The sequence below is a fragment of the Podarcis raffonei genome, chromosome 16 (assembly GCF_027172205.1).
Source record: "Podarcis raffonei isolate rPodRaf1 chromosome 16, rPodRaf1.pri, whole genome shotgun sequence".
In the NCBI taxonomy this organism is placed as follows: Eukaryota; Metazoa; Chordata; class Lepidosauria; order Squamata; family Lacertidae; genus Podarcis; species Podarcis raffonei.
Window position 1 is genome coordinate 39,950,660 of NC_070617.1, and position 27,528 is coordinate 39,978,187.

At 47.4% G+C, this 27,528-nt stretch overlaps 1 protein-coding gene across 1 annotated transcript in view; it reads left to right on the forward strand.

Annotated features, from left to right (window-relative positions):
• The first annotated feature begins 5,264 nt into the window (after positions 1–5,264).
• Positions 5,265–27,528, forward strand: part of RFLNA (refilin A) — a 31,995-nt gene continuing 9,731 nt past the window's right edge. Inside the window, exons 1-2 of the mRNA XM_053369025.1 lie at positions 5,265–5,358; positions 8,465–8,853. Of these exons, the coding sequence (XP_053225000.1) occupies positions 8,635–8,853 (219 nt within the window). The 5' untranslated portion in view covers positions 5,265–5,358; positions 8,465–8,634. The remainder of the gene's footprint in view (positions 5,359–8,464; positions 8,854–27,528) is intronic.

Genomic DNA, 27,528 nt, shown 5'->3' on the forward strand with positions numbered 1-27,528 from the left:
CACAGTTATTAGATTGTGTGATTGCAGGGCAGGAACTGTCTTGCTTTAAACAAGTGGAAGGGACTCCCTCAGAAGGTCAGGGCTTCTTTAGACTGCAGAGGATTAATAGAATCAGAGAATTGGAATGGACTCCAAAGCTCATCCCATCCGACCCCCTGCAATGGTGGAAACTCAGCTAAAGCCTCCATGACAGATGGCCACCCAACCGCTGCTTACAAACCTCCAAGGAAAGGGGAGTGCACACCTCCCGAGGAAGCCCATTCTGCTGTTGAACAGCTCTTATGGCCAGAAAGTTATTCCTGGTGTTTAGCTGGAATCTCTTTGGAGCAAGTCCTGCAAAGTGGTACCCATTAAACTGATCTCGCCCACCTTCTTTTTCATGGGAGGAGCATCACTTAAAACAGGGATGAGGAACCTGTGGCCCTCCTGCTACTGTTGGACTACAACTCCACCAGCCCTAGCCATTGGTTCTCAAAAGTTTCTCATTTTTCCAATCTTAAATTCAGTTCTCTACATTTCTGCAGTTCTCTTAGCATTTTCGTGCAAATTTCTTCTAGCAAACATTTTTGTACACAATCTGTTTTATACAAAATTGCAAAGCAATATCCCCATCATATGGCATCTTTGTATGATCTTTTCACAAATATGTGCATTTTTATGCACACTTTACTATAGTACATGCCTTTCTGTACACATTATTTTGTTGGAAAACAGCACTGCAATATTTGGAGACATGCAGATTTTGAAGGATAGCTGTGTTTTGCAAATGTGAATCTGGTAGGTTCAACTTTAATCAAATCCCACCAACCCACATACCAAGAGGAAGCATGCATGTGCACACACACACACATGCTAAAACCAGTGAGGGTGGTAAAAGCCCCCACTGTCAGGGACTGGGCAGAGGAGGAATGGTGAAGACCGCCTCCCTAGCTTGACCCTTCCAGGGAGGAGGAAGAAAGTTACAACAGTGGTTTGTGGGAGGTCACAGCTCAGAGGCAGATGAGGGGGAAAGTTGGGAAATAATGGGAGAGGAAGAAGAGGAAGCACCAGGGGGCGACAGCTGACGGACACAGTGCCTTTAGAAAGCATTCCAGAACCCACCTCTCCCAGAACCTGGCGAGCCTTGAAAGTTGGAGAGCAAAGAACTCAAAGACTAGGGCGCTTGTCAGCACCCATAGGGATGACGCATGAGAGGGCGGAGATTCACTCCAGACAAGGCTAATCTAAGAGGCTGTGTTCTAAAGCCTCTCTCTGTAAAGACTGAATAAAAAGCAGACGGTAAGAACATTCCTTGTCTTTGTATGTTCCTGGGCAACCAGGCGTGGGAGTTGCTGGCAGCAGCCTGGCACCCACAGAGGACTGAGCATGTTCGTGGGCACAGAATGGTAACTACTGGGTTGGAGAAAACTGGGAGGCAGGGAGAATGGAATGGAGTAGGTGCAATATTTTGTTGCAGGTGCCACTGAGACTCTGTGCAGTGTTGGTTGCCCCCATCGCAAAACGGGTGCTGGGGAGCTGGAAAAGGTCAAGTGGCCAAGGGTTGAGGTGACTTCTCAATGAGGAAACGCTAATAATGGTTTGGACTTTTAAAATTTCTGGGAGGGGGTGGGCATATGACAAGACTTTTCCACCCACACAAGTAGAAATACTCACTGTTACAAACTGCACCTCAAGCTGCACTGTTAAATTGTTCAGATTGGAATTATAGCATCTTAGGGTTGAAGCAGATTTTGGAAGTCATCAGGTCTAACCTGCTGCTCAATGTGTGCTCAACAACACTGAAGAAATACATTTAAAAATGGTTAAAAGGGTGTGTCTAGGGGACAGTGGGTGGTAGCTGGAAGACAGAGCAATGTCTGCCCTGCATGCCCTAAAACTAGCCTTCTGCTCTCAGGTGTAGTGAAGGATGCCACCAGTTTTGAAGTAAGATTCAGCTGCCTGCTTATCTGACTTGTGTGCCTGTGAAACAGGATGAAGGGGCGTTTCCTCGTCCTTTGCCTCAGGCAGCAAAATGTCTTACATTGGTCCTGTAGGAATCACAGAGTCCCCAATACATGGCAGGATCTGACCTTCTCTGCTCCTAATTGCAACCCTTTGGGAACTTTTGCTGCTTCATCGTTGCATTCTGCATGCAAGCCCAAATCCCTCTACAGTAGCGGACTTAAAATGACAGCGGATAGGGTCATTCGTAATAATTCACTGGGGTTATTGTGTGGGCTGCCTGCTGGCTCTTTCGCATTTATAAAGCTGCCAAACCTTTCGGCAACATTCACTGCATACAAATCACCCGAGTTAATTTGCACAAGGCACTTCGTTTCAGCTGAGGGCGGGATGAGGGCACCACGGTCTGTGCTTTGACCTGAACTTCAATAAATGTCATCGAGCAACTTTTACTGGCAACTTGGCCCCTTTTAAACAGCAGAGGAAACGGCCACTGAAGTTTCCTTGGGGGGGGGGTGTAGGTGAAACTGGGAAAGGCAGTTAAAGAACTTGGACCAGGATCAGCAGGGGCTCAAGTCACACCTGACCCACTGAGTCATTTGCCCCCATTCAGTGATCATTTATTTATTCAAACAGCCATACCCCAAATGCTTTGGGTGGCTTGCAGTCGCAAGGCTATTTGTTTAAAATATTCACCTCTAACTCTTCTTTAACTAAATAGGCCTTTGACTAAGCACACCTTTATCTCCTGCCTCCATTTCCCTCTCATGGGGGGGGGGCTGATCTAGCCCAAACTGGAAGGAGACAGGAGTGGGGCATCTGGGTTTCATTAAGCCCCCCACCCCATTATTTCAGCCCTGCAGTCTTGGGTGCAAAATCAGTAGGAATTTTGAGGCAAGTTTATATCTGCCAGTGGTGGCTGGTTGGTGCCCGTTGAGCAGAAGGCAGGCAGACCAACAGTAGAGGGCGCCAAAGCCAACGAGAGACAGCCCCCCCCCCCAAGACTGCTTCCAAGGTGGAAGGCAGGCAGGCAGGCAGGCAGGCAGGTGAGGGCTGACTGAAGACAGGCTGAGGTTGGTGGGCCAGTGTGGTGGTGTGGTCAGGGGCGAAGGAAGGCGTTGTGACACCCAGGGTGGGTGTCACTACGTAGGGCGCATGTGTGGCGTTGCTACGTATGACGCATGTGCTGTACGTAGCGATGCCGCACATGCGCCCTATAGCGGTTTGCCACTGGCACTGCTCCAGTGCCATACAGACGGTGCTGGGATCCCTCCGGCGCCGCTACAGCCATGAATGGAGGATCCTGGCACCGTCTGTACGGCGCTAGAGCAGCGCCGGTGGCAAACCACTATACAGCGCATGTGCAGCATCACTATGTACAGCACATGCGTGCCACGCCACACATGCACTATATTTAGAGGTTTGCTGCCAGCATCCGGAATCCTTTGCTCGCGGCGACACGATGCCTGCTGTGTTGCTGCGAGCCCCCTCAGGGTGACTTCTTGTCACCCCTGCAGACATGGAACCCGGGGCGTCCCACCCCCACGCCCCCCCTGTTGCAATGCCACTGGTAGTGGTGAGGGTGTCGGACCAGGACCTGGCCATGAAGCTCCCTGGGTGACCTTGGGCCAGGCACTGCCTCTCTGCTCTAACCGACTTCACAGGACTGTTGTGGGGATTAAATGAGGAGGGGGGAGACCCGTGCCCACCACCTTGAGCTCCTGAGGGGAAAATGCGGGATAGAAATGCAACAAAGAAATAAAGAAATAAACACTGTAATCTGTCCATCTACAGTCATATAAATTACATCATAAACATATTAGTGCACCAATCCATTATAAACTACCAAAATCATTGTTTAATAATGACACCAATCATTTCTCTTTTATTCAGTTTTATACAGCCTAAATGCACAAGGCACATGGGCCAGGGGTTCTTAGCCTGGGGTCTAAGAACCCCTAGTGGGTTCATGTATGGGCTTCAGGGGAGCCGTGAACCTGGCACACCCAGAGAGATGTTTCCAATATACTAAAGTAAATTATATGCAAATATATTGTGCATGTGTTTATGTAGTGGGGCATAGGTTTCATCAGATTCTCAAAAGAGTCCCCTGACATAACAATAACAGTTCATCCCTCTCTCCGTTAATCCACATTTAGACATTCACTGCAGCACATCTGCTAGTGCCAATACTGGAGTCTAGGAACCCTATGGATGCTCTTCATGATGTCAACACAGTATCTCTTCTCTTCTCCAAATTTTAAACAAGAGGTAAGGAATTGGGTGTGGTGTGATGGATATAGTATCAGAACCCTGGGAGACCAGGGTTCAAGTTGCCCCCTAGCCAGGAAGCTCACTGGGTGACCTAGGGCCAGTCGCCCTTCTCAGCCAAGTCCACCTCACAGGGTTGTTGTGGAGATAATATGGAGCAGGAAGGAGCCATGCATATGGCACCTTGAGCTCCTTGAAGGAAAGAGGGGGTTAGAAATAATAATAAATGCCATGGAATGGTTGGACGCAGGGGAATGGTGGGAGGAACCAACTGGGGAACCCCAAAGAAAAGAAGACTTATAGCCTGGGGATTGGTGGTGGGACAAAAATGAGTGTTTAGAGGGAGATGAGGTAACAGACTGGGAGGAGGAGGTGTTGGAAGCTGAAGCGGCAACAGGGTTTCGTGAGATGGGAGAGTCTGTGGTAGAGGGCAGTTCAGAGAGAGTCAGAAGCGGAGGCTGGAGAGGAGGGAGGCCAAGAGGCAGAGAAGAGGCAGGCTGCTGAAGAAGCCAGGAGGTCGTGCAGGCACAGTCTCAAATTGCTTGCAGAAAACCCTGGGGAGGAGGCAAAGTGATGGCCTTCACTCTCAGCAAATGCTTTATGAGGCCAAGACAGACCAGAGATGAGTAGCTGTGCTCCTTAGGCTTGACACTCCTGTGCAGATCCTGTTTTTGCTAACAGTTAACTCCAATTTGCTTGGTGTGATTTACTGTGCGCTTGGCTCCTGTCAACAAACAAACAGGCTGGACACCAAACTTCTACCAGTCCCTGGTAGTTTCTCAGCATATTGCCTCCTGCTCCCAATTTCTTCAGGAGAAAAAGCCAGTTGGGAGAGAGGAGACTGGAGGAGGGGACTTGCTTTGGGGGAAGCCCGCGAGTCCCTCTCCGCTGGCGGCGCGCAGGGAGCCGGAGCTGGCGAGTGGGAGGGGTCTGCTGGGGGCGGGCGAGGCTCTCCCTGGGGGCCGGAGATGGAGCCAAGCCAGGCGGCAGCGGAGGCAGCAGCAGCTCCAGCCGCCGCCGTGTCAGTTGAATAAGGCTCTCCGCCCGCTCGGCGCGCTCAGTCCTCCCTGAGCCAGGGGGGCACGGCGTCGGCGGAGGAGAGACGCGGCGCCTCGTCGGGACGGCAGGGGACTGGCTCGCTTCAAGGTAAATGGCCGGGGCGGGGGGGGGCGCTCGCCTGGCTCTCTTCCTCCTCCTCCTCGGCCGGCCTCCTTCCCCTCGGGCCGAGACCCGCCTGGAGCGGCTCCTTGGCGAGGCCCCGCGCGAAGGACGGACGGGCGCGGAGCTCTTTGTTTGCTGGCTGGCGGCGGGGGGAGAAGCCGAGCTGCGCTTGGAGGAAGCGGGCACCGGAGAGACCCCGCCGCCTTCCCTCCTGGAAACGCAGCCGAAGCGCGGCGCCGTCTTTTCCAGGGGCCTCCGGGGCGAGCGGAGCTGGGCGAGGAGATCCTCGGCGTGCCCCTTCCTGCTCCGCCAGCGCAGCTTCTGGGGCGGACTGGTTTTGGTGGCGGGACTGGAGAAACCCGGGCGCCCGGTGCAGCTTCGCGAGGGGTGGGTGTGCAGGGGCTGGGACGGGGGCGCTGGGCGTCTCTCCCTCGGGGGTTTCTTTGTGTCCCAAGAGGGCAGTCGTCACCCAAATCTGCCCCGTATTGGGAAATGTTGTGCCCCAGTAGGGGACAGAGGTTGGGGGGGGTACATTTTTGGAAGGGGGTAGTTCGTGATCTTACCAGGTTCATGAAGGGGAAAAGGTTAGTAAAGTGTGAGGGGAGAGTTAAATAAGCAAACTATCCCCACCCCTCTATAAATGTGCTTGGTCCCCTCTTGAGAACTCTGCACCAACTTCCCCTGATTCCTGCAGTCTTCTGTCTTGATTTTACTGCATAGAAGACTCAAGTGTTCAGATGTTTAATTTGTCCAGACTTTGATTTGCTGAACTGCTTAGTTTTTGCTACATTGGAGAAGCTCATGAATGCGTCCTTGTTTGTTTGTTTTTCCTTTAAAGGACATTCCTAACTAAGCTCAGGTGCAGGCAAACCCTTGAGGAGCCCTTGTCCACAAAAGGCCTTATTCTAAGACTGAAATCTTAAGGAGAAGAGTTTGCTTCTGGAAAAGCAGGCATAGGATCAGAGGGATAACTGGAAAGACTGGGGGTCTGGGAGCAGATGAAGAAGAGTTCAGCATATATCCACTCAAGACTGTCTCTGTCTTTGACAGAGGACTAGGCAGATTCCTGCAGGAGAGGGCTATTGATGGCTACTAGCTATGATGGCTCTGCTCTGCTCCACAGTGGGAGGCAGCGATGCTTCCAAACACCAGTTTCAGGGAACCACAGGAAGCTGGAACCCCTCTTGTGGGTTTCCCACAGGCAACTAGATCCCCACTGTGAGAACAGGATGCTGTACTAGGCGGGCTGTTGGCCTGAAGCAGCTTCTTAGATTTCTTCTTCTTAGATTCTTCTTCTTCTATTTGACCCAGAGCACTGGAATATAGTCTTTTGGATCCAAAGCCCTGTGGAACTATTCCGAGGCCCCCAAGAGGGATTTGGGCTTCTGCTTCTTAAGCGACAGCACCACTCTCACCCAGTGCTGTACAGCAAGCCACTTTTAAAAGGTGGGCCTTTCGAAAAGGCAGTTGAGAGAAGTGTTTCTCCACCTCTCCTAAGGCTAGACCCACTGAAGCTGAAGGGCAAGAGAGTCGGGAAGACCATCTCTGGGAAATATGTAATAATCTGTGGAATGTGCTGCTGCAAGATGCGGTGAGAGCAGCAGCTTCAAATGGCTTGAGAAGGAGGTTAGAAAGGTGTGTGGAGGAGGCTGTCAGAGCCCCCCCCCCTGCACCTGAAAGCTGCTTGCTGGGACCCAGAATGGGAGAGCTGTTTCCCTCCTGCCCTGGCTATGGGCTTCCTATGCTGGAGCAGGCAGGCCTTGGCTCTCTTCTGCTCTCTGCAAGTCATTTGGGGGACTTTGTTTTATATCTACCCATTCCTCCAAGGAATATACAATGACTCTTCCCCATCCACTTTAGCCACATGGGATTGGGTGACCCTTTTGGTTCCTTCCAGTTCTACGCTTCTGTGAGGCAGGTGGGCAGTCAGGCTGAGAGACAGGGAATGGCCCAAAGGAACCTGGTAACCTGAATAGCTTAGTGGGATTTGAATCTGGCCTCTCCTGTCTTAATTCAACACAGGTTAGATTTACAGCGCAGTTCCTTACATGTTTACTCAGAAGTACGTCCCATTTGACTTAATGGGGCTCTCTGCCAAGTAACTTTGCATAGGACTGTAGCCCAAAGCACAATGCACTGCTTGGAAGTAAATCTCATTGAGTTTGTTGGGGCTTACTCCCATAGCTGTAATCCTAAACACAATAACCTAGACTCAGAGCGTAAAGCCAGCTTTCAAGCTCTCTGCTTCTCCCAAAGATGTATGTTTACTCAAAAACATGCATAGGTTTCCACTTGGTTGTTTTTTGTGTGTGCACCTGCCATTTAAAGGAAACACTTTTTAATTTAAAAAATGCTTTATATAGTCTTGATTGAGTGGATAAGACTAATAGTGGGTCCAGTGGCCAAGAAAGTGGTTTCTGCAGTGCTATAGAGGGAGGTGAGGGGCAGATGGGGCTCTTCCACCTGGAAGGGAGCCCGTCTAGGAGGAGGAACACACTGATCCTAAACCTCTGCTGCCTTGCAGAATATCTTCAGAAGAAGAAAAGGCTAAGGAGTAAACTCTACACAAATCTGGAGTGGAGTCCCTATGATTGGATGGTACCTTGTATGCCTCATTCCGGCAATTCCTTCAGCCAAGTTGGTGCCAAACGTCTTGCTCTGCTTTCCTTTGGACCACATGAGTGAGGGGGGCGTCTCTTGTCATCTGGCCAGCCCAGGACCTCCACGCACACTGCCCAGGCTTGTGCCCCAGGGAGGTCACTTTGGGGCTGCTAATGCAGTGGTTTGACTTCACCCCCGGAGGCACACTCCATTGTCTCTGGAGACAGACAGATGCCAGCAACAACTCCTCCATCAGTCCCAGCAGGCATGGCCAATGGCCAGGGATGATGAGAGTTGTAGGTCAGCAATATCTGGAGGGCCAAAGGTTCCCCACACCTGGGCTAGCCCAACTGGTAGTGTCTCACCTGGGTCTCAGGGAAAAAAGGCTATTCCCCAGGTGTACTTGGAGATCTGCCCTCTCTTCTGCACTTTTGTTTTTTGTGTTGATGAAGAATGGTCTGTTCATTTCCACTTTCTCTCCTTCCAACAGGGGGCAGCTGCAGCCACAGGAAGCAGCCCTGAGTCACCCAAGGCAACAGGCGCACAGGGATCCGGCTGGCACTCCCTGTGCATGTACCCCGTGCGTTTGCCTCCCTGCAGGAGGAGGTGGTGGGTTTCCCCCTGCTTGGCAGCCACAGCCCTCACTTCCCCACCCCAGTCATGGTGGGTCACCTGCAGTTGCAAGGAATGGAAGACAGCTTGAAAGAGAAGAACCGAGAAGGGTTGCTGGATAGCCCGGATTCGGGGCTGCCCCCCAGCCCTAGTCCACCTTTCTACTCCCTGTCTCCAGGCATCGTTGAAAACAGACCTGGAGGCAGCAGCTCTTCCACAGATACCCAGGGACATGGGCACAGGAAAGATGGCAAGGAGGGGAACGTGGTAAGAATTCGTTCGCCACTTGGGTGTCTGAGTGCACGTTACTGTGATTGCCCTGCTGTGTTTCGGAGAGCGGCCTCTTTGGAAATAATTCCTCCCTGTGTGCATAAGAACTTGCTTTATGCAGAGTCAGACCGTTGGCCCACCTAGCTCAGCATTCTTTACACTGACTGGCAGAGGCTTTCTAGGCCAGGGATTTCCCCCCAGCCCTCCCTGGAGATACCAGGGATGAAGTGTTCTGCATGCAGAGCACGTGCGCTGGCGCTGACCGATGGCCTTTCCCACTGCATGCTTTATCTCAGGCTTGGGCAGTGATGTCCTTTTGTAGCCCCAAAAGCCTGACCAAGAGACCTGTGCGATTCCACAGCCTGCTGCCTTAACACATTAACACAGGGGCCTCTATGTCAGACAGGTAACCTGAGTTCCTTCATCAGTCCGCAAAAGTTTCTTGCCGTAAATAAGCTTTTCTGGATACCCTACCCAATATGTATTCTAGTTATAGTTTGCCAGAAGACAAAATGTTTTCCTTTGCATTGTCACCTAGACTTGATTTATACTCGCCACAGCTGATCAGGCAAGTGGATATAACTGGTGTGTGTTGCATAGTTACTCAAAGTGGCATGGACGGAAATGCCAGCTTTTTAAGGAAAGGTAGATTATTTTGCTCTAGCAAAGAATAATGAGCTGTTGAAGTTTGTTTTCTAGAATGAATCACTCTGGAAGCCGATAATATCTTAGGGAGTGTTTTGCTGGTTGAACCACTAAGGAATAAATTAGAGGAGCAGTTCATTAGTTTCAGAGCTCAGTTGCAGGTGTGGTGAAATTTCCTCGTTGCCAAGGCACCGAGAAATGTGAGGCTGCTGGTTTCTATGAACTGAAGAGATTTAATTTTGCATAAGTTTGGCAGCTTTAGGAACAGGAATGTATTTTCCCTCCAGAGCAAGGGATGTTGCACACCTACAGTGCATGGAGACTCGGAAGTAAGTCTCATTGCATTTGGTGGGACTTACTCCCAGGTAAGTGCATGTAGGACCAGAGCAGTATTTCCCAACCTTGCGTCTCCAGCTGTTTTTGGATTACAACTTCCATCATGCTCAGCTACCAAGACCAGGAATGATGGGAATTCTAGTCCAAAAGCAGCTAGAGACCCAAGTTTGGGAAACCCTGAATTAGACGCCTGTTTTGTGTTCTTGGTTGGAGATACATTCCATTGAATCTGCCAGGTAAGCGCTACCTATGCATGATTCTACAGGAACTCATAAAATCTGCATAGTGTGTTGCTGGATGTGGAAATTTGCTTCCTGAGATCATGAGCATCTATATTTTATAAGAAGTTCTCAGGTTTCTGACCCTTAGTTGTGGAGATGGGCTTGAAAGTGTGGTGCAATCTCATAAACCAGAGCAGTCACTATACCAGATTTCCAAAGGTGAGTTATTCCTCTTGTTTTGCATTAATTGCCCAGAACTCTGTATTGGAGGAGCAGGATTACTTCCTGGTAAGTGATTAGGTAGAATTCAGCCTCCATGCTTTTCTTCTAGAAAGATCTAGAAACATGCTGGTATTTTCAAACGGAGATGAACATTTATGGTGGGGCCTCGAATATCCCAGAGAGGGGCAGGTGCTGTGCTGCTGACTGCCAGCGGGCTATGATGATCCTGAATCAGGGTGGTGCTGGAAATGAATCTAGAGCAGCGTTACAGCTTTTTTTTCTTTTTTAAAGATTGGCTGGAATTTTCAGTGGCATCAACAAGTAGCTTTTTAAAAAGTAGGATGCTAGGCCTCATTGTCATGGAGGTAAAAAGCTGGAAGCGGTGTCATGTGAAGGCTTTGAGAGGCTAAGATCATAAAAAGAGTCCTGGGGAAAGCAGATGGAGAGGTGTTTTTCTCCCTTTCTCATAAAACTAGAATCTGGGGTCATCTTATATTATTTATGCCATGTCACTTTCCACACAAAGAAAAATGTCAGTGGCTGTTGGTCACGTCTTATTATCTGCTGATTTCTCGCTCGTTGTTTCTTTGGGAAGGCCAGGACACTTAACGTGGGGCTCCCGGGTAGCACAGAGTCCAGGGCCTAAGCAGCTTTATAAGCAAGTTTTCAAACCAGTCCCTGACTTGCTTGTATGATTTTCTTTTTTTGCAGCTTCTTATCTCTCATGCAAGGTAGTTCTTTATTTAAACAAATTTGTTCTCTATTTTATTTATTTACTAGCAGCTTGGTACCCAGCTTTGCTCTGGAATTCTGAGGAACCAAAAAACCAGTGGAGTTTGGAAAGGTTCCGTCCTCCATCTTGGTTCAAAATGGCACCTGATGTTACCCAAGCATAAACCAAACCTGCTCCTTGGTCCTCAGGGACCATAATGCAAAATTTGGTTACCATACCTTTAGTGTCCAAATGCATACCAAATGAGCAGCTTTCCAAAATATATAGTAGTAGAGCATTACATTTATACCACATCTTCCTTCCAAGGAGTTGATGTTGGTTGCGTTCAGCATGAGTCCTACTCAGAGTAGACAGATTCAAATTAATGGTGGGTAGCACTTAGCTGAATCCATGGTTCTTCTCCCAGTTCTCCAGTTTATCCTCATAGCAACCCTTCGAGGCAGTTTAGGCCAAGAGGCAGTGACTGGCTGCAGATCAGACCCAGTGAGCTTCATGGCCATTTGGAGATTTGAAGCCCGCTCTCCCCGGCCCTAGTGCAACACTTAACTACTACACAACACTGGCTAGTTAAACTTCACCTCCCCTAAAAAAACAACCCACCATTAATTGTAAGCCATTTGTGAATGACTTGTGTGCGATGCTATAATCTAAGCAGCAGCCTTTGACTCACAGGCCAATGAGCCTTGGATTCTGACTCAGAATCCATGCCCAAGCAAGAATAAGCCTTGCAGGGCAGAAAATCTGAAGCAATTTTCTGTGCCTGCTTCTGGAGAGCCTGGAAATTCAGCTGCGGGTGCCAGCGTACGCTCTATTCTTGGCTGCTGCCGCTGCCACAAGTCTCTCCTCACCCAACACCAGGTGACAGCAAACAGGCATGGCAGGGGCGCCACTGTTTGGGTTTTGAAACAGCTTCTTCTGGCATAAGCCCATGTGAAAATGGAGCCCAGGATCTCTTGCAGCAGTTGCTGCCTCTCATTTGCGCACAGCAGGTCTCAGCCGTTTGATTTTTTCCAGGTAATTTGTATACCCTGCTTTTCTGTCATTTGCAAATGTGATCTGCAACCAGTTGTAGAAGCACAGAGGAACCCTGTTCAGTGTGCCAGCGAGCCAGTCACGCCCTCTTCCAAAATGCTCCATTGCATTCTTAACCCCTTTTCATTTTCCTTCCCCTATCTTCACCAAATTAGCAGAGTCCTGTGTTCACTGAGCTTACTCCATTCTCATCGGATTGCCTTTTTTTGTGGAGGGTTGGGTAAGTTCACCTGCTTAGGTTGCTGCCCTGTAAAATATTATTTCTGCTTTTGCAGACCATGAGTTTCTCTTGGGCATGCAGATTCCTCCCTCGTGTTTCTCAATAGCACCGTTTTTGCTGCAGCTCTGTTGGCACTCACCAGCTGAGTTCACTAGTAAAAGGAGTGTTGTATTCAGGGTGGCCAACAGTCTGGTTTAAAAACTACATCATAAAACAGACACTCTTTCAATATCACCGTTAAACAGGAGGAAGACTATCACAACAGATTTAGAATCATCAGAAATAAATCGGCTAAAAAGTCCCAATTCAACAACACATAAAACTCAAACACCTGCAGAAGCACCTGGGGCTTTGGTACCCATCTAAATACCAGAAAGAGGAGGAGCCAGAATTCTAAGGTCCACTGCAGAACATATCCTATCTTCTGCTCTGTCTGCAAAGTGGCACTAGCTGTTTAAAACTAGGACGAGAGGGTGCAGATTAGGTGACTTGGTTTGCTCGGTGGTGGTCTGTAGGTTCTGTGGTCACTGTTGCCTAACAGTGAGTGTATCTTTTTTTTTTTTTTTGCAATCTTAAGCATGTAAATCCTCTTGAAATCAGTGAGATTTATGCTCTAATCATTATGTTTAGGATTGTAGCCTTAATTTGGCTAACTTCATGGCACAGAACTTGCAAAATGAAAGATAGGCCCATAAGGGTCAAGAGCTCTCTTTATATTCATTTATATACATTGCATTTGGATTTTTATTTATTTTTTGTTTGTAGGAAGTTGTGTTTCTCTTTGTGTCTCTCTAAATGCAGAGAAGAAGGGCTCCTAGTCTTCATTTTAAGACCCATTAAAGAGAAATGGGAAGAATGATTATACTTCTGTCACTCTGGTGATCCTGATTGAAAAGTTTGGGGCAGTATTCTGAAATTCTTTTGGCAAGAGAGAAAAGAAGATGCGGAGTGCCCCCACTTGGCTGGTGGTGCCATACTGTGCCTATGGGGTAACTGGGCACTGCCTGCAGCTCAACTGCCCCCCCCCCCACCATGTGCTCTGCTGGTTCCTCCAGCCAGCTTTCCAGCCAGGGTATGGCCAAGCATTGCCTGCTAGCCACTGCAGTTTCTCCCAGCTTACCTGCTGCAGGGAGAGGAGGCTGCCTGTTGTCCTGCAGGTAGTTCATGCAGAGTTCAGACAGCATGCGTTAAAAAAAAGAGAACATTAAATAAAAGCCACTCAATTTTCTGCTTAAATCCAGCACAAGAAGAATAATGGCACAAGAAGCATAATTTCTCAAGGAGAAAAGACCTGGCTCTTAAAAAAAGGTCTTCCCCAGGTGGTAAAAGGATCTTAACATAGGCACCCAGAAAGCCTTCTTGGGGAGGGCGTTTCAGTCAGGGCACCACCACCAAAAAGGCTCTCACCTATTTAGTTGGGGAAACCAGGTCCAGGGCCTCTGATAATAACTCAACGCCTGAGCAAGCTTACTCAGGAGGAGGCAACCTTCAGAGGTAGCCTGCCTCCACAGTGGGCAGCAGCGGAATGCCATAGCTTCCTCCAGCAGGTTTCCCCCATGAATAGAAGAAGCTGCTTTGAGTCACACCACTGGCTCATTTAGCTCAGTATGGTCTCTGCTGGCTGGCAGCGTCTCTTCGGGGTTTCATACAGGGCTTCTTCCCAGCCTTGTCCAGAGATGCCAGGGAGGAATATGGCACTAACTGCACGCAATGTGTGCCCTTTACCATGGAGACATAGCCTTGCAGTTTGCAGTTATTTTGATCCACATTTAAGAGCCCAGGGACTGTGAGATATTTAATGTGGGTGAGACTCCTGCCCAGAATTGAACAGGACCTTCTCCAAGTGACACATTGAGTTTTTTCAGCCTACTTGGCATAACCTTGCCTCTCTCTGACACTACACTGCTATATGACATATCAGACACTTCTAGAGTCTGATTTGACACTCTTGGATCTTTTTACTTCTAAAGCAGCTCATAGTAGTGAAGCAATTTCTTGCTTGCATGATACAAGTCTCCATTGTGTGAGGAAACTGCATGCCATGCTTATATAATGTATATTAAAGGTAAAGGTAAAGGTACCCCTGCCCGTACAGGCCAGTCTTGCCAGACTCTAGGGTTGTGCGCCCATCTCACTCAAGAGGCCGGGGGCCAGCGCTGTCCAGAGACACTTCCAGGTCACGTGGCCAGCGTGACATCGCTGCTCTGGCGAGCCAGAGCCACACACGGAAACACCGTTTACCTTCCCGCTTGTAAGCGGTCCCTATTTATCTACTTGCACCTGGGGGTGCTTTCGAACTGCTAGGTTGGCAGGCGCTGGGACCGAGCAACGGGAGCGCACCCCGCTGCGGGGATTCGAACCGCCGACCTTTCGATCGGCAAGCCCTAGGCGCTGAGGCTTTTACCCACAGCGCCACCTGCGTCCCTTATAATGTATATTAATGCACATTAAATAGACATGAAGGCACCATGAGCCTCCAGGGCCCATCTAAAAGGCTGGAGTTGTACAGCATTTTACTTGTGCTTTCAATGTTTATATGGGCAATTGCCTCAGAGCAACTACCAAGAATAAAAGTTGCATTGTGAAGAATCCTGGGGAATAGAGAAGAATTTAAATGTTTCTGAAAGTTATGGTGAAAGACCTAAGTTGCATAAGAGTGAAAAATTTGAAATGCTTCTAAATGCTTCTACTTCATACTATAGGAAAATGAAGTGCAACTTTAATCCAATGTAAAAATATAAATTTGTAGTCAAAACAGATAAAATTGCAAATATGATACAATGACAAACTGATTTGCCTATTCAGGTCAAAGTCTGATCAAAATCCATCTATGACCAAAAGATGACAACATTTTTTTTTCAGAGACCAGTTGCATTTCAAACCAATTTATCTTCTTCAGTGGTCAGAAGAAAATTATTTTATGCTACAGTGGTACCTTGGGTTACAGACGCTTCAGGTTACAGACGCTTCAGGTTACAGACTACGCTAAACCAGAAATAGTACCTCGGGTTAAGAACTTTGCTTCAGGATGAGAACAGAAATTGCTTGGCGGTGATGCGGCGGCAGTGGGAGGCCCCATTAGCTAAAGTGGTACCTCAGGTTAAGAACAGTTTCAGCTTAAGAATGGACCTCCAGAACGAATTAAGTTCTTAACCCGAGGTACCACTGTATTTGGCCACCGGGAATTGGTTCACTAGATTAGTTTGAAACGATGTGGTGAGCTCGCCATTCGTATAATGCAGGACCGTTGAAATTACTATGCACGTGTGGTACTAATTAGTACAGGAAGTTGTATTATGGTGGCGAGATTGAAGCAGTGACTCCCTGTGTCTTTCCTGATTCTGTGTTCCAAACATGAATAAGGGTTGATGAGAAGTAAGACTTGGTGTATTGCCTTCATCAGTATACACTGTCCAAGTGCAGAAGACCAGTTTCTAGGAATCATGGGTGGGCAGAGCGCTGTTGCACTTGGGTCCAGCTGGCACGTGTCCCACTGGCATCTGTTCAGCCATTGTGAGAACAGGATGCTTGGACTAGGAAGGCCATTGGCTGATCCATCAGGCTTTCCTTATGTCTTAGAAGATGGCACAGACTTGGGCCACATCTTGCATTTAAAGCACTGTTATACTACTATTAAAAGTAGCAACTCATGGTAGCAGTCATGGCTTCTCTCAAAGCATCCAGGGCACTGTAGCTTGTGAAGGGTGCCAAGAGTTGCTAAGGAGACCCCTACAGTTCCCAAAGTGGTTTAGAAATCAATCTGTCTTCCCAAGGTACTCTAGAAATTGTGGCTTTGTGTGGGGAGGTTCTCCTAACAACTCTTAACACCTATAGCAATATATAGTTCCCAGGATGCTTTGGGGGAAAGCTGTGGCTGTTTAAAGTGGAATGAGAGTGCTTTAAATGTATGGTGTGGACGTGGCCTTGTTCTCTGTTGTTGAAGAGGACAGTAGTTACTAGGAGTGGTGGACAGAAATGACAACAAGTCAGATTTCGGCTAAACATTAGAACATCCAGATGTGCAAGAACTGTCTGGCAGCAGGACAGAGGACCCTGGAAGGTGGTGCGCTCTCATTCGCTGGAGGTATTGGAGCAGTGATGGAGCTGCCTAGCATCTCATGATATGATGCTGTAGCTGCATCATGCATTGCAGATTCACCAGGGGGCTGTACTAGCAGCCTTCCAGCATCCCTTCAACGTTCTTTGATTTTAAGAAACTTGGGGAAGTGCTGGAATCTTGGCTTCATTTTTTAAAAAAAGTTTCTGGCCCTCACGGTTGCAGAGAAAAGCACGAAAATAGGAAGACGGTTGAAGTGGCCAGGAATTCGAAGGGTTCTGGGCAGGTTTCCAGCGGGTCAGGGTGGAGTTTCTGTGCCTGGCACAGCTGTGTATCTTCTGCCCTTATTCTCCTGTTGTGCCTCCCTCCAGCCTTGCCAAAAACGAGTCAAATTCTGCAAATCCCCAGCGAAAATATACTATGCATTATAAGTAACTTTACGAAAATTTGCTTGGCTTTCCATAATTTATTCTGAGTGGCGTATTTGTGTTTCCTTGGCGTGGATTTTGGATTCCTTGGCATTGGCTTTGGATACTTTCTTTGGCCAGAAGTACGCACAGCTCTGGAGCAGGAGACCACTTGGAATTTCGGGACTTTGCCTGTTTGTGGTTATTGAAAATGACGGTGGCAGTTTTGCTTTAGAAATCTCTCTCTCTCTCTCTCTCTCTCTCTCTCTCTCTCTCTCTCTCTCTGTTAACCCATCTAAACTAGCCTGACTCCAATTCTGAAAACATACAATCCACCACCAGGGCATCCTTTAGAGTCTAGGCTGGGTGCTATGCCCTTTTTCCTTTAAGATCAGCTGGTTAAAATCCAGAGCATGATTAAAAGGTAAGCTACCAGTCTTAGCATTCAAGGGAGAAGAAAAGCTGTTATTTCCTTCTGCAGCTGATTGCCAGCTGCGCTGCTGTTTTCCCACTGCAACCACTTTGTCTCATTTCTTGACTGCCAAAGAAAGAAGACTGGGGTATTTTGGGATTCTATCAGCCTTTCTAAACCAGCAGGAGAATGAGCAGGAGGTATATTGAAAAGAAAAGTTGAGGGGGAGAGTAAAGGGAAACATTAGGAAGACTTGTTAATCATCAGATTAGGACAGCCATGGGCAAACATTGCAGGCGTTTGTGAAGTCTTGCAAATAAGTCTAAAGAAGGAAGAACCATCCAAGTCAAGCTGCCCTAGTCTAAAACAGAGTTTCTCAAATGGCGACCTCCAACTTCTATTCAGATTATTTGCTGGAAGGTTGTGGAAGACTTTGTTCATAAAGAACAGCATGCCCATCAGAGTAGAAAGGCAAGCCCACAGTTATCACAACACACATTCATTATCATCATCATCATCCAGCCTTTTCCCCTGACAACTTACAGAATAAGTATATTAAGTGGTCTGTGCAATTATTAAGTAGTCCACAGAGGGAAAATTTGAGAAACTCTGGTGTAAAAGAAATCAGAAGCCAATGTTTCTAGGGCTTTGCATATGTAGTTGCCTGTGGTGGACATTTGCTTGCGGCAGGTAACCAGGCAAGTGGCTGTTTACAAGCATGAACTTATTCCTAACTTCCAATTCATGTTGTGTGAACAGCAGGGAGGAAGGAGAGAAATTACGCTGCAGACCCTTGAACTCTGTATTCAGAGGGTCTCTATACACACACAAGGAGAGGGTCTACATTTATTTGGGGGGGTTGTACTTTTTACCTTGTTTTTCTGTGGCACTTCCGTCATCAGGTTTGCTGACATGTTATTGGGCAAACATTTTTCTGAGGTGCGTTAGGCCATGAGGATGCTCTGTGTGTTTGCCGTATGGGTTGGATAGCCTAGAAATTGCCATTCAGCTCATAAAGAAAGGAAAAACCACAATGTTCTTCTGCATTCTTGCAAGTATATTTCATCCCACAAGTTTTGCCAGTTCATAACTCAGTTGTTGGTTGTTTTTAGCAAGAACAGGTGATGTCTGCTTAGAGAATAAAATTTGCTATGTTGCATTTTCCCGTGTTACAGCTTCCTCCCACTCCTTTGCTGTGCTGAGAGGGTCAAATAACTTGTTTGGTTTCTCCTATGCTTGCAGTATTTCTTTCTTTTTTCTAAAGATAAGTAGACACAGAGGGGAGCAAGCACCTGTCTTGCTCTTTTCCCCCCTCCCAGCAGAAATACATAACTAATTGGGGCTTCTAATCAGAACACTTAATCAACAGGCTGTGTGCAAATCCAGAGGGCCATTTGTCACGGATGCTTTAGTTGAGATTCCTGTATAGGAGGGGGTGGACTAGATGACCCTCAGGATCCCTTCCAACTCACCAGTTCTATGATTCTGTGATCTTGCTTGCCCTCCTTTGCCCACATTCCACCTGGTCAATATCCATCTTAAACTGTGGTGCCCAGAACTGGACACAGGACTCCAGGTCTGACCAAGTCAGTATAGAGCGGTACTATGACTTCCCTTAATTGGGACATTATACATTTGTGGTCAACCAAGACTCCTAGATCCTTTTCACATGTAGTGCTCTCAAGCCAGGTGTCACCCATCTTGTATTTGTGCCTCTCATTTTTTTTGCCCAAGTGCAATACTTTACATTTCTCCCTGTTAAAATTCATCTTGTTTGTTTTGGCCCAGTTCTCTAATCTGTCAAGGTCGTTTTGAAGTGTGTTCCTGTCCTCTGGGGTGTTAGCCACCCCTCCCAGTTTGGTGTCATCTGCAAATTTGATCAGGATGCCCTTGAGTCCATCATCCAAGTCGTTGATAAAGATGTTGAATAAGACCGGGCCCAAGACAGAACCCTGTGGCACCCCACTAGTCACTCTTCTCCAGGATGAAGAGGAACCATTGATGAGCACCCTTTGGGTTCGGTCAGTCAGCCAGTTACAAATCCACTGAGTGGTAGCATAGTCAAGACCGCATTTTACCAGCTTCTTTACAAGAATATCATGGGGCACCTTGTCAAATGCCTTGCTGAAATCAAGGTAGGCTACATCCACTGCGTTCCCTTCATCTACCAGGCTTGTAATTCTGTCAAAAAACGAGATCAGGTTAGTCTGACATGACTTATTTTTCAGAAATCCATGCTGACTATTGGTGATCACAGCATTCCTTTCCAGGTGCTCACAGACTGTTTGCTTAATGATCTGCTCCAGAATCTTCCCTGGTATTGATGTCAGACTGACTGGGCGGTAATTATTTGGGTCCTCTCTTTTCCCCTTTTTGAAAATAGGGACAACATTTGCCCTCCTCCAGTCTGCCGGGACTTCGCCTGTTCTCCAGGAATTCTCAAAGATGACTGCCAGTGGTTCTGAAATCACATCTGCCAGTTCTTTTAATACTCTTGGATGCAGTTCATCTGGCCCTGGAGACTTGAATACATCTAGACTAGCCAAGTATTCTTGTACTATCTCCTTAGTTATTCTGGGCTGTGTTTCCTCTGCTGAATCATTTGCTCCAAATTCTTCAGGTCGGGCATTGTTTTCTTTATCGGAGAAGACTGAGGCAAAGAAGGCATTGAGGAGTTCAGCCCTTTCTGTGTCCCCTGTTTGCATTTCACCATCTTCTCCTCTGAGTGACCCCACTGTTTCTTTGTTCTTCCTTTTGCTACGAACATACCCATAAAAGCCTTTTTTGTTGCTTTTAACCTCTCTAGCAAGCCTGAGTTCATTCTGTGCTTTAGCTTTTCTGACTTTGTGTCTACACGTGCTGGCTATTTGTTTGAATTCCTCTTTGGTGGTTTCCCCCCTTTTCCATTTTTTGTACACATCCTTTTTTAATCTTAACTCAGTTAAAAGTTCTTTAGATAGCCACCCTGGCTTCTTTAGGCACCTTCCATGTTTCCGTCTCATTGGTATTGCCTGAAGTTGTGCTTTTACTATCTCCCTCTTAACAAACTCCCAGCCATCATGAACTCCCTTTCCTTTTAGTATTACTGTCCATGGGATCTCACCCAGCACTTCCCTAAGTTTTATGAAGTCGGCTTTCTTAAAGTCGAGAAATTGAGTCCTAGTATGCTTGGCTGCTCCTTTCCGCTGTATAGTAAACTTCAGAAGAGCATGATCACTCGCGCCTAATGATCCTTCCACTTCTACCCCACTAACCAGGTCATCAACATTGGTTAGGACCAGATCTAAAATGGCTGTTCCTCTTGTAGCTTCTCCCACTTTCTGGACAATGAAGTTGTCTGCAAGGCCAGTGAGGAATCTGTTTGACCTTATGCTCTTGGCTGAGTTTGACATCCAACAAATATCCGGGTAATTGAAGTCCCCCATTACTACTATCTCCCTTCCTTTTGCATGCTTGGCCATCTGTTCCAGGAAGGCATCATCTATGTCCTCCATTTGGCTTGGGGATCTATAGTAAACTCCCACAATGAGGTCACTGTTATTCTTCTCTCCCTTAATTTTGACCCAAATGCTCTCACTTTGGCTTTGAGGTTCTAAATCTTGGATCTCTTCACAGGTATACACATCCCTGACATATAACGCCACTCCTCCTCCTTTCTTGTCTGGTCTGTTTCTCTGAAATAGATTGTATCCCTCCATTATTACATTCCAATCGTGGGACTTATCCCACCAGGTTTCAGTGATGCCTATTATGTCATATTTAGTTTGCTGTACCAAGAGCTCAAGCTCATCTTGTTTATTTCCCATACTTTGCGCATTAGTGTACAGACATTGAAGTCCATTAATCATTCCCCCGTGTCTCTTATTTAAGGATTTTTTCCTCCCACCACTAGGTCTGCGTGCTGTTTGCTCCATTCGGTCTATGACATTTGGATGATCATCTTCATCAATTGATAGACTCCTACCTTCAGGAGCACTGTCTCCCTCCCCCACATTAGTCAGTTTAAAGCCCTCCTGATGAGGTTTCTGAGATTTTTTGCAAAAACATTCCTACCAACCGTTGTGAGGTGCAGCCCATCGCTTGCCAGAAGTCCATCTTCAAGAAACTGCATTCCGTGATCTAAGAATCCAAACCGTTCCTGTTTACACCATTTGCGAAGCCAGTTGTTCACTTCCACTATTTTTCCCTCTCTCCCTGGGCCACATCGTTCAACTGGGAGGACAGATGAGATGACAATTTGTGCATTTAATTGCTTCAATTTCCTGCCCAGAGCCTCGTAATCTCTTTTGATCTTCTGGAGGCTATTGCTTGCAGTGTCATTGGTTCCCACATGAACCAAGAGGAAGGGGTATTTGTCAGTGGGTTTTATGATTCCTTGCAGTCGTTCAGTTACATCTTGGATCTTAGCCCCGGGGAGACAGCACACTTCCCGAGACATCTTGTCAGGCCCACAGATCACTGCTTCTGTTCCCCTCAGTAGGGAATCCCCTATCACCACTACACGCCTCCTCTTAGGTCTGGTCGGGGTTCTTCCGTGAGCTGTCCGTTCCAAGGTCGCCTGCACATTCCCTGAAGACTGCCTTTGCTGCTCGTCTTCATATACCTGATCGACTGTAATGAGGGAGAGATCCTCAAATGGAGTCTGCTCTTCGTCTTCCATGCTAGGGGAAAGGACCTCAAAGCGATTGCGTATTTCTAAACAATCAGAGCGAACCCTGGGCCTCCTACTTCTTTGAGTCACGTTTCTCCATATATCTGGCTCCTGTGTTGGTGAATTAGCCTCCTTCTCAGGGGAGTCCCCTGTCTCCTCCTTGGTGGAGACGGTGTGCTCTGTTGCTTCCAAGAAGAGCTCCAGCTCTCTAATTCTTTGGAGCGTAGCTACACGTTCCTCCAGTTGCTGGACTTTGTCTTTTAAGAGGGCAATCAACATGCAATTGCTGCAGGTAGAGCTGCCTGCAACCTTTGGCAAGATGGCAAACATTGCGCAGGAACCACAGGCGACTGCAGCTGTTCCCTCACCCTCCATCTTGAGAAGGTGTCGTTGGGGGTGACTACAGCGGTCCTCCATCATAAAAAGCGTGAAGACAGGACAAATAAATCCCCCCAAATAAACCTATATCTCCCCCAACAAATGTTTGAGACTAGCTCCCCTAAATCTAAAAGATGGATCAAACTGACAAGCTCCTCCCACAGCTAATCCCCTACCTCAACAGAAGCCCTGCCCCCTCTGACCTTTGCACAGAGAAAGCAGCTAATCAGCCACAAGAAACTCACGCAAGAAAACCCTTTTTGTTCCTTCTTCAGCCGCTGCCCTACAAGCTCTGACAAGCTCCTCCCACAGCTAATCCCCTACCTCAACAGAAGCCCTGCCCCCTCTGACCTTTGCACAGAGAAAGCAGCTAATCAGCCACAAGAAACTTACACAAGAAAACCCTTTTTGTTCCTTCTTCAGCCGCTGCCCTACAAGCTCTTTATTTACAAATTTTGTAAAAAGAAAGCAATAGGCCGACCCTTCCATTAGGCAAGCTGAATCAATGGCAAATTTGTCCCTGCCAGCCCCTGCTCACTTGCCTTGCCATCCGGCCCAACCAACGGACAGCTGACACCACCTGCCTATCTGGCTTATGGCCAACCCATATCTCCCTCTGAGGCATTTTAGGCAAGATGGCCCAAGAGAGTGCTTGCAACTCTACTGCCTTTCCACAATAACTAGAAATTAGTTTTAAAAATTAATTAAAGGGAATAAAAATTAAAGGAAATAAAAAAAATTCTTCCTGTTAAAATGAAATGTTACAACCCTAATTATTAGCTGACTAATGGATTACACTTGTATACAGTAGTAGCAGTAGCAGTAGTAGTAGTAGTAGTAGTAGAAGAAGAAGAAGAAGAAGAAGAAGAAGAAGAAGAAGAAGAGTTTGGATTGGATATCCCACTTTATCATTACCCGAAGGAGTCTCAAAGTGGCTAACATTCTCCTTTCCCTTCCTGCCCCACAACAATCACTCTGTGAGGTGAGTGGGGCTGAGAGACTTCAGAGAAGTGTGACTGGCCCAAGGTCACCCAGCAGCTGCATGTGAAGGAGCGGGGGAATCGAACCCGGTTCCCCAGATTACGAGACTACCGCTCTTAACCACTGCACCACACTGGCTCTCATGTAGTACCTCTGGTTACGTACTTAATTCGTTCTGGAGGTCCGTTCTTAACCTGAAACTGTTCTTAACCTGAGATACCACTTTAGCTAAGGGGGCCTCGCGCTGCCAGAGCAAGATTTCTGTTCTCATCCAGAAGCAAAGTTCTTAACTGGAGGTACTATTTCTGGGTTAGCGGAGTCTGTAACCTGAAGCGTATGTAACCTGAAGCATCCGTAACCCGAGGTACCACTGTATTATCCAAACGTCAGTATAGGAACATCGGAAGCTGCTTTATTCAGACCATTGGCCCATCAAGCTCAGTGTTGTCTACACAGATTGGCAGCAGCTCTCCAGGGTTTCAGGCAAGAGACCTTCCCAGCCCTCTCTGGTGATGCCGGGGATTTTGAACCTGGGACCTTCTGCATGCAGAGCAGATGATCTATCTGCATAGAGCTCTTTGGAGACATCTTGGCACCATTTATTAAAATGTGAATTAAAACTATGGTTCATTCTTAGAAGGGAAGGCCATTTTAATGTCCTTCAAATTCTGAACTCTTCCAGTTAACCCCACCTAATTAAATAAATTAATAAAATGCTCCGTTACAAGCACCCCACTCCTTACTGATGCTTGTAAGCAGGGTTGAAGGCAGGCCAGCACTAAGCAAGGTTGTAGTTCCCTTTTGGATACGATGCAAGAGGCACACCAGAGAGGCTGTTTTCCATAACACTGTATATGTATACCAGCTGTTCTTGATAATTGCAGGGCAGAACAAACTGCTTTAAAATGGGCTGAATCTGCATTTCCTCACCCACCCCAAATGAAAGCTCCTGGCAGAAGCCCAAAGGGGCTGATAGGAATGTGTTGAAGGAGGAAAATGGAATCATGAGCATTTAAAAAACACCTCAATCATGAATGTTGCAGGTTCCTTGGTCCATCAGTTCAGTGGAGCTGCCACAAGTCATCCACAGGTAGCTGCACCAAGTGGGAGCCAGGTGCTCGGATTCATGGGTCAGCACGGGAAGGTCAAACCAGAGAGCAAGCCAGGAGTGACTCTGGTTACCCACGTACAGCCCCTTACCAATCAGGAAGTCTTTGGAGCCCTTCCTGTTGAGGAGAGCCAGTGGTCGGCCTGGATAGGTCCTTCACTGCCTGGGAGATGCTACAGCCAGTGTTAGAAGCTCAGGTATATAAGCTAGGTGACAAATGGCTCCTTAAACCAGGGTTACAGTCACCAAAATGGAATATCTACAGTAGTTGCCACTTTGGGGCCAGACAGCTCAAAAGTCGTATTTTCCAGGACAACTTTTCATTCTGATTTTGTCGATAAAATATAATGGATAGAATTGTACAGGATGTGGTATTAGTGTGTGAAAAGGGTCCAGATCCAAGGGTCCCCAGGCAGGCACCTCCAGATGGTGGAGACGTCAGGTGCCATCCTGGCACTTGGTTGCAAGCAGCTGATAGCCAGGGGCAAAACGTACCTGGTGAATTGAGAATGTCGCTGCAGCCTTTAGAAGGTTTGTCTGTTTGGGCAAATGGGGTCCTGTCACACCACTCTCTGCCGGCCTTAACCCTCACCCTGTTGCACGGAGAGGAAAGTTCTTTCTTTTTTGTGATTCAGCTTTTACGAGTGAGCTTTCTAGTATGCTGCTGGGAGGTGTTTTGGGACAAAGTGAGGCAAAAGTAAAATAAGTAACTAATTCATAATAATCATAACAGCAAAACAACCAGTTTTATAGGATGAAGCCGTTTTAGTGCCTTTTGTTACCTTCAAGCTTTCTGAGCTGGGAGATGCAATTCCACCACCGACTACTTATCATCCAGATGTTTTGAACTTCAATTCCCATAAGCTCCAGCCAGCACAGCCATGGCGAGCTGTCGTCCAAAGCACCCAGAGGGCACCAGGTTGGGCAAGGCGGGCTTAGAGAGTGATGTGCAGAGAGCTAGTGCAGTGTGGTGGTTAATACATTGGGCTAGGACCGCAAAAGCCTGGACTGAAATCCCTACACTGCCAAGAAACTGATTGAGTGACCTTGGGCCAGCCGGCCACTGTCTCTTAACCTACCCTACCTTATAGGGCTGTTGTGAAGATTAGACAGCACACGGATGCTTTCCTGAGCTTTTTGGGAAAAGAACAAAAATATAATAAACCTTCAGGGTTGGAACCAACTAAAAAACCCCAAATGTCATAACCTTTCCTCATAGAGGAATTGCTCCAACCCTTTAATCGTTTTGGTTGCACTTTCCCGAACTTTTTACAGTTCCATGATTTTTGAGGAGACTAGAACTCCCATTTTGTGCATCATCATCATCATCATATTGGGTGCTTTATTTTCAGTCTCTTTCCCAATGAACTCTAACCTGGGATTTGCCCTTTTCACATCAGCTGCACAGGTAGACACCCTGAGTAAGTCACTCTCTCAGCTTAACAAGGATTCTTGTGAGCATAACATAGGAGGTGAGAGCCACACTGTTACCGTCAACTTCTGAGTGGAAGGGGCATGATAAAAACACAGTACAAAAAGTAAATAAAAATATACCAAGGCCCCTGATTTGAGATCACCCATCCCTGAGGGCTGGGCAAGGAAGCCTGGAGGGCGGTATTCAGCCCTGAGTCTGAACATGCCCATCCTTTGACTAGGACAGGAGGTGAAATTTGAATTGCATTCACATGTAAAGACAAACCTACCTAATTTGCACATTTCAAAACTATATGAGGACCAAAACACAGCAATTCTTCAAAGTTCACACTTCTTTCAATTTTCTTTGCAGGTAATGTGAATAAAAATGCATATAATGGTAGAGACATGTCCATAAAAATACTTATATTAGTGAAAATAACATACAAAAATGTGTTATTTAAGGGGGAATGGCTTTGCAAAAATGTGTATCTTGGGCAGAATTGCATACAAACATGTGTATGGTAGGATTAATTTCCACTAAAATGTTGATGAATTTTCATGAGGGCTATACACACACACACACACACACACACACACACACAGTGCCATTGAGTAAAGGGCCAGTTTTATGGTCCCTGGCATTGGAGGCTGCTGCACTGGGGCAAATGGGGCACTGCCCCACTGATCTCAGTCGGCCTTCAGCGTGCAGCCACACCAGTTTGTGGGCTCTGACCATCATTGGTCTGCCTGCCGTTGGTTCTAGCTCCACCTACTAGTGGTCTCCCTACCTTCTGTCTTCCCAGTCCCAATGGCCACTGGTATCCATGGATGGCACACTGCGGACCTCCCTGTCTTTGGGTGGAGATGGTCAACCCCAGAGACCTTTATGTTGTCGCTACTGGAAAAAGTGGTGTGTAAACATAGTATTTGCATAAAGCAGCATATACTCAGCAAGCAAAAGTCTGCCATAATAAAAATGCCCTTGCTGACCTGTGAAAAACTGCCACAGAGGGAGCCGTCCACACTTCAGTGGGCCAGGTGTTCCATAGTTACTGGTGCAGCCACTGAGAAGGCCCTGTCCCTCGTTGCTGTTGATGCTCCCTCCACCCTGGATGAGATGTAGAGATGTTTGCTGTCCCTCTCTCCTTCGCAATGGATCCTCAGAAGCTCTATTTACGATCTCCCATGTGGCATTTTGCGCCCGACACGTTACCTTCATCATGCTCTCGTTAAAAGCCTCAGGGGCGCAGGAGCATCTGATCAAAATGAAGATGGCAAAAAGGCAGTTCTTTAATTTCAGCCATGTCAGAAAAGCCACTCTCCTGGGCCCTCCCCATACGGTTTTCATTGATGTAGCAAAAGCCCAGAAACATCTGTGAAACAGGGATGGGCTTGTTTGCTGAGCTCAGCAGGAGGGAAGCTTGCGGTTAAGCTTGGTTTTGCCTCCTTGCAGGTCCTTTAAAAACAAAAAGCCAGAACAAAAAACCTTGGCTCTCCGAGAGCTCTAGCTGGGCAGGCAAGCAGATGGAAAGGGGCAAGGGGGTGTGGGGGGGGCAGGCAGAGGCAGGGGGAAAAGCCGGGAAGGGATGGCACATCAAACCAGCCCTTCAGCCAAGAGTGTGTGTTGGGGGGGGGGGACAAAGACAGAAGCTGGATTCAGACAACCAGTAATTTCCTAACCCTCAGATGTTTTTACAGTCATTGTGGGGGTGGAATTCACTAGAACTGGGACATAATGAAGTATAACTTAGGCTGTTCTGTGGGGGATGACTATTTTTTATATGTTATATGAAAATGTTTAATGTTTATATGATTTTGGGTTTTTTTATGGTGTAGCATATTTATGTTACTGT